The 6,618-nt window shown below is 34.0% G+C and overlaps 2 protein-coding genes and 2 non-coding genes across 4 annotated transcripts; 3 read left to right on the forward strand and 1 right to left on the reverse strand.

Annotated features, from left to right (window-relative positions):
- The first annotated feature begins 239 nt into the window (after positions 1-239).
- On the forward strand, positions 240-4,686 carry LOC100183752 (protein AATF). The gene is made up of 11 exons (XM_002128859.5): positions 240-445; positions 843-1,035; positions 1,243-1,285; positions 1,599-1,722; positions 1,930-2,033; positions 2,388-2,515; positions 2,888-3,035; positions 3,318-3,467; positions 3,688-3,815; positions 3,916-3,996; positions 4,351-4,686. Exons 1-11 carry the CDS (start codon positions 349-351, stop codon positions 4,475-4,477), a joined length of 1,323 nt encoding a protein of 440 aa, XP_002128895.1. The 5' UTR covers positions 240-348; the 3' UTR covers positions 4,478-4,686.
- Positions 4,687-5,106: 420 nt separating this feature from the next.
- On the reverse strand, positions 5,107-5,673 carry LOC101242751 (mpv17-like protein 2). Its single transcript, XM_004227377.1, has one exon. The coding sequence runs from the start codon at positions 5,671-5,673 to the stop codon at positions 5,107-5,109; it is 567 nt and encodes a 188-aa protein (XP_004227425.1).
- A 762-nt stretch (positions 5,674-6,435) lies between these two features.
- Positions 6,436-6,517, forward strand: trnas-gcu. Its single transcript has one exon. It is a non-coding gene; the product is annotated as a tRNA-Ser (tRNA).
- Positions 6,518-6,520: 3 nt separating this feature from the next.
- On the forward strand, positions 6,521-6,592 carry trnaa-cgc. The gene has a single exon. It is a non-coding gene; the product is annotated as a tRNA-Ala (tRNA).
- Positions 6,593-6,618: the final 26 nt, after the last annotated feature.

Raw genomic sequence — 6,618 nt, forward strand, 5'->3', positions numbered from 1 at the left:
ACTCATTCATTCATTCATTCATTCAAATTTAAGTTAAAGTAAAGTCCCAAGTTTTTAGAAGAAAAGTATATGGTGGTTTATTTTTAAGCACATGTGAGCATCAACTTAACAAAAATTATTTAAATTTCCAACAAAACTCTACAGTTTCCATTTTGCGATTAAATGTATTTGCTGGCCACCACGCGGCCAAAATGGGCCCGACAGTCGCTATTGTTACCCATTGGGTCCCCGCTTTGATTTACCGGGCGCATAAGATCTCACGTGTAAATGCTTGCGAGCAAGCTGTTGTTGGTTTTTTAAAAAACGGACGTTACAGTTATTATCTACAGTACAAGTAATATCAGGTGCATGTCAAAGCAGGAAGTCATGAATTCTATAGCGCATAAGTTTGCCGAACTGTGTGAACCAAAATCATCTTTTGATCCCGAGGACGATTTATGTGAAGGTTAGCATATATGTGCCGTATATATTATTGTGGCAGCAAAATTTCATTGTGAATTTTTGAAAGCTTGAATGTTTTAATAGGCATGCATTTATTTTGGCCGACCGCCTATCCAGTACAATTAAAGCCCGTGTTGACTACATTTGGGCAAGGGACAGGCTTCAACATCTGGTTGGGTGATTGGGGTTCATGCAGTAGAGCACCCTAGGTGTTGAGTAACAGAAAACTCTGGTTTAATTCTCAGATACATGGCGTGGCACACTGTAGGACCTCACTTGTATAGATTAAAATGTACATATTTTATATACACAATGTTGGGGTAATGGCCAACACCGGCCGAAACTCAGGTCTGCTGGTGTGTTAGGACACTGAACCTTTTGAAAAAATACATTTTTTATAGAAACAACTGCGAAACTTGTTGATAAAGTCAACTTCGAAGAAGAAAATGAGAATTTAAGTTTCTCCAACAAAAGATTTCAAGTTAGGAACGAACACGATAATGTAGGGATTTATGAAGGAAAGAAAACAACTAGAAGTGAATTGAATGGCAATATATCAAACGAAGATGATGAATATGAAGACATCTATGAGCAGTAAGTTAATAACTGCAAAATACTGTCTGGCTTTGTTGTGCCTAATGATAGCACTGTCAAGCCTTGAACCTGTACCCACTCCGGTAACATAGGCCAATATTTTTTTTAAGAAAAACCAGAGGGTTGCAATAAGTCAAATAAAAAGCTGATTTAGGCTTTTTTTACTTCTTTATCAAACTGTTTGTTGAATAATTTTATTGTTTTTAGAGAGGATTCTTCAGCTGATGAGCTTCAAGTTGATTATGACGATGTAAGTTGGTTTATGTAAAAATCTTTTACATTATCTGTATTTATGTTGCATATATTTGCCACATGACTCAGGCCCTTGGCATAGGTGCTAAGCTTTTAAAAATGCAGGGGAGGCAGGGGTAGTTAGATTAGACACATATATTTTTAAAACCTATCTAACTTATTAGTTTTAATGTTTACTAGTTATTAAAGTGCAAAAAGTTCCAAGGTTGGCCTGCCTACCCTGCTCAAAATTTGTCGTCTGAGGGCCTGAAATTTAAACCAAATTGGCTCATTGCCCCATTACCTATATACTAACCCTAAACTCTGCATAGAATGAAGAAATAGATTCTGATGAAGCAATGGGGGAAGACGACACAGAATTATTTGAGATGTTTAAAACTAAAAGTTCCGAACACAAACAAATAAATAAAGGACAAGATACAATAAATCAACTAAGTATAAATATTGTTTTATTTTATTTATAAATATTCAAAAACTCTTATGTTTCATTAAAGCCTACTTTATGCGATTTTGGGTGAAATCTGGCCTTAATCTGGAGTGACAAGGAATTAGAATAAAATACACACCCACATAGAATAAAATACAATATTCTACTTATATTTAATGACATATTTATACTCATATTTAATGATATAAATTTAGACCTTTGGGAGATTTTATTGGAAAGTCGAATAAAAATGCAAAAACTTGTCTCACTTTCTAACCAGCTACCACGACCAAACATACATGATGTGTGGCTGGACAAGGTTAGTTTAATATTTGTATACTCAATTGCATTAACAGAAATGTTTGTATGTGTCTTTTACTGTCTTGATTTAGGTCAAAATTTATTAAAGAATATGTGTTTGTTTTTCAAAAGCAACTTACTGTTTTTTTTTTTTCTTAGCACTTTTTTTAATGTTTTTTAACTAAGAAAAATACTCATTAATGGTTAATGGTATAGATTAAATGGTAATGAATAATGATATACTTACCTTAAGACTTGTAGTTTAATATAGTTGCGCAACATATGTTAAATTGTTGGGATTTAGAAATTCTAAAATGATTTTGGTACTTTTTAAATCTGAATTCGATTTTGTTACTTTCATTTATTTTATTAGGAAGGTGAAACATTGAAATCATATATTTCATCATCAACCAAATCCCTGAACAAACTTGGCGACAAATTAAGTGAATTACAATCAGCATTAATCGCACAGGATCCTGAATATGGTGAAGGTGAAACCAGGTTGGTTTATGATTGTATTATATAAAGCTTTAAAACTATTTTGAACTTTTTGAAAACTCGTGTACAAGTGTAATTCATTATACATTTAATATTTTCTTGAGTGAGGGTACATTGACACTAGTTATAACACAAATGTTCTGTTTTATACATCTTGTGCCCGCTTAAGAGTTACCACCACGTGTAACTTTGTGAGTGATTGTTTTACTGGCTGATATTTTGGACTACCCATGCGTGACAACTGGGTTGGTGCAATTGCAGGTAAGTGTCTTGGTAAAAAATACATGCTCACAATGGTAGCAATCTCAAGCCTTCAACCCACTACCCTATTTACTGTACATTTATCTAAATTATTTAATATTTCTATTATGAAAGAACGAAACTAGCAGCTGGGAAAACATTTGACCCAGATCAATGGAATTCTGTCATTGGCCAACAATACGCTGTGCTGAAAACCTCAAGGAATAAACGTTTACAGTTGTGGTATGATAAGACAAGAGTGTCATCTCACAAATTAGATAAAGTAGGTCATATTTAGAACATCCTTGATAATTTAGCAATTCACTATCTATCATGTGCTATAGTAATGTAGGGACAAGCACATAAATCTCGTATTCCCTCATTGTGTTTTGAACAATTATTAATGCTTTTTTAGGGTCGTGGGGGGGTTATATAATTCTCTAAATATTTTCTGTTTACTTCCAAATGTGACGAAAAAGTAGATTGAAAACATGTCCCATCTTACCCCTGCCTCACATATAAAGCTAATATTAAACCAAGAACTACCTATTTAACTTGTTTTTAGTCATTTAACAAGTTTGAGCGATCCACTGTGTCACAAATTGACCATGTACTTTCTGACCGATCACGACTTATAAAACGAACGCGATTGAAACGATCCGCATACCACGTGTTGGGGAATATTGAGAATGAAAATCAGAGTGAAAACAATCAGGTAATAAGGTCTGTTATGTGTCTTGCCCAAAGACATATTCAGCACAATGGTAACTATGTTGTTTTGAACCCGGTATATAGCAGATCAGTGTTTTTTAAACTTTTCCAACAACAACCAATTATTGTACCACTTTCTACAATTGCTTCTATAACAAAATCAATGAAATTCAATTGTTATTCAAGTAACTGATAAAATACTCTTACTGAAGTTTATATTGCAGTTAAACAGCATTGATGAAGAAATTTTTGACGATGACGATTTTTACCATCAACTACTACAAAAGTTAATTGAACAAAAATCAAGTTCTGTTGTTCAAGATGGTATTGCAGACTCTGTTGAAATGACTAGGTATTTATATTTTTGGACGGGAGGTGTGGAGAAGTGCTTCGAAAGATTTATGGTATATTACAGTCTCTGACTTTAATTTGAAAACATCCAATTATTTCAGACAATTCCTGAAGCTGCAAAGATTGCGAACCAAAGCAAAGAAAACGGTTGATACTAAAGCTAGTAAAGGAAGAAAAGTAAGGTAAGAATCAATTAACAGGGGGGCTGTGTGAAGTAAGCTGTAGTACAGAATTCCACTTTGCCAAAGCTGACACTAAAAACTATAAAGCTTGGTAAGCTGTAAGTACAGAATAAGTAAAGTATGGTATGGTATGTAAATAAGATTTGTAGTGCTGCTTAGATTGTCTGGCCCTTTAACCTGAATTGGTGTAAAAATAAAATAAACAGCTGTTTAATTCTTCATAATCTTATCTTAGATGTAGACCAGGCTTTATAGTTTTTAGTGTCAGCTTTGGCAAAGTGGAAATTTCATGGTTTGACTACCCACCCTGCCACCCCAGGTTTGTTGCCTATCCAATTAATGATTTGTATTTAGGTATCATATACACCCAAAACTTGCAAGTTTTATGGCGCCAATAGACGATACAACATGGACCCACGAATCCAGGAATAGAATTATTAAATCTTTATTCGGTAAATTATCATTTGAGGCTGAAGAATAAAACAACACTTTTTGTACACATTGTACGCAAATATTGGACAATAAATTAAATATTGCAAAGATTGTAAAACAAATAGGAAATTATTTGCTCCTTATGGTTAAAGTTAAAAAATAAATAAATAATATTAAAAAGTTTGATACATTGTATTATGTTTATTGTACTATGCACAAATACTTTTTCAATGGTTCTATAAAGCAAATTTTTACCAGTTATTGAGTTTTAAAAAAGGGTTGCCTATACGGTATAAAAATTAATTGAAACAATGAAGAAAAGGGCAACAGCAGCAAACCAGTTGTCAAAAAAAATCTTGTAAAGGTGAAGTGAAGTGTGGCCCGTAAACCAACAACTGTCACAATCAGTTTAACTCTTCTAGTTAAACTTAATAAAAACAGGTGTAATTGGAAGAAAAGTGTGTGTGAATTTTAGCGCTTTGTGTTAAAGCATTCCTCCTTGTGCAGTGTATAATAAATGATGGCTGCCTCATAAAAAGTTAGGACAACTTTTAGATGCTAAGGTAAGTTTTGAGGCTTTAATTGGTAAAACTTTAGAAGTAGGCCTACTCTTGCAACTTTAAACTAAATTATTTATTAACTTCTACCAATAACGATTTCACGCAACAACAAAAAAATTTACTTTTTAAAATACCTATTAAGAATTTCCCTGATATCATAGGGATTGTTTAAAAGGTGTGAACCCACTATACCTAAACAGAACTCGTTTATTTTCACTCCAACCACTCTAAAATGAGGGGGCAACAATGAAAAGTTAACAGCTTGAAACACAGGCCATGAAATTAGATCAAAGGAAATAAGAATTGGAAGTTTGCCTTTTAGGTCAGTTACGGTTTCTTCCCAAGTGTATCTTTTCAATATACAAAAACCGCCTAAATAAATTCCGTACCAAATCGGTGATATAAGCACATCGACTGCAACTTTTTTCAAGACTGCGCGTTTCATATTTGGTGTAAACTTCCCGTCCAGGTATCTATACCAGTAGTGCATTAACGGTGCACACGTCGTGCCCAGAATCGCCATACGCTGAGTTCTTTGTACATCGTATTCATGACGTTCAATTTTTTGTGTTACAATATCACATACAGCGCCCATGCAACCGGCAGTTACTGTGTTGGTAACAACTGCATATCGACCTTTGTACAAAGATGTAAACTTTGAGATAAAAGTTCTTACCGTATTCATAGTCAAATATCTGTAAATGTGTACAGAATTACGTATCTTTTCTAATTGTTCAATATTAAAGACAGTAGATTTCATTTAAAAATTACTTACTATATAATTTAACATTAAGCAACAAAGCTAACGGAATGCTTAGTAAACGATGCGAAATTTTATCCGCCATTTTCGTACTTTTCAATGGGACACAAATATTATTTTTCACAGCATAGAATTAATAATACAACTTTATTTTGTTTGTACAAAGTAGAATTTGTAAACAATTTATTAGCGGGGGAATATGCATTACATATATATACATACTATCATTCGTGTTGGTGTAAACGGGCGCCATGGTGTAAACCAAAGTTAGTATAGACCAAGTTAGGAAACGGATTGTAAAACAACGAGTCTTGTTATCCATTGTCTCGCGTCTATGACGTCATAGTCGCCACCATTACGGAGCCCACGGCATAGCATTTTATTACTGCTAGGTGCTGTTTTTCGTTTAAATATTGCGATTTTTTAAAAACCAAGCACTTCTGCGCGTAAAAATGGTTTTCTACTAATGTTATATCTTATCACAATAATAAAACTCACAAAAATAATCAACTTTTATTCAACACTCAATCGATTAAAGAGTAAAAAAACAGAAAATATCAGGTTTACTAACCAAAAACACGGAACTTAATCATATTTATTGAAACTGTTGGAGTGTCACTGAAAATATTCTCTTGAATTTTCAACAACTCCCGAAAGTAAATCAGTTAAATTCAATGTTTTATCGAAGACGAGGTGGCCGAGTGGTTAAGGCGATGGACTGCTAATCCATTGTGCTCTGCACGCGTGGGTTCGAATCCCATCCTCGTCGTTTGGGGATGTAGCTCAGTGGTAGAGCGCACGCTTCGCATGTGTGAGGCCCCGGGTTCAATCCCCGGCATCTCCATTTTTAGGTTGATTAAGAACAGTCGA

The sequence above is a fragment of the Ciona intestinalis genome, unplaced genomic scaffold (genome assembly GCF_000224145.3).
Source record: "Ciona intestinalis unplaced genomic scaffold, KH HT000545.1, whole genome shotgun sequence".
NCBI classification, from domain to species: Eukaryota; Metazoa; Chordata; class Ascidiacea; order Phlebobranchia; family Cionidae; genus Ciona; species Ciona intestinalis.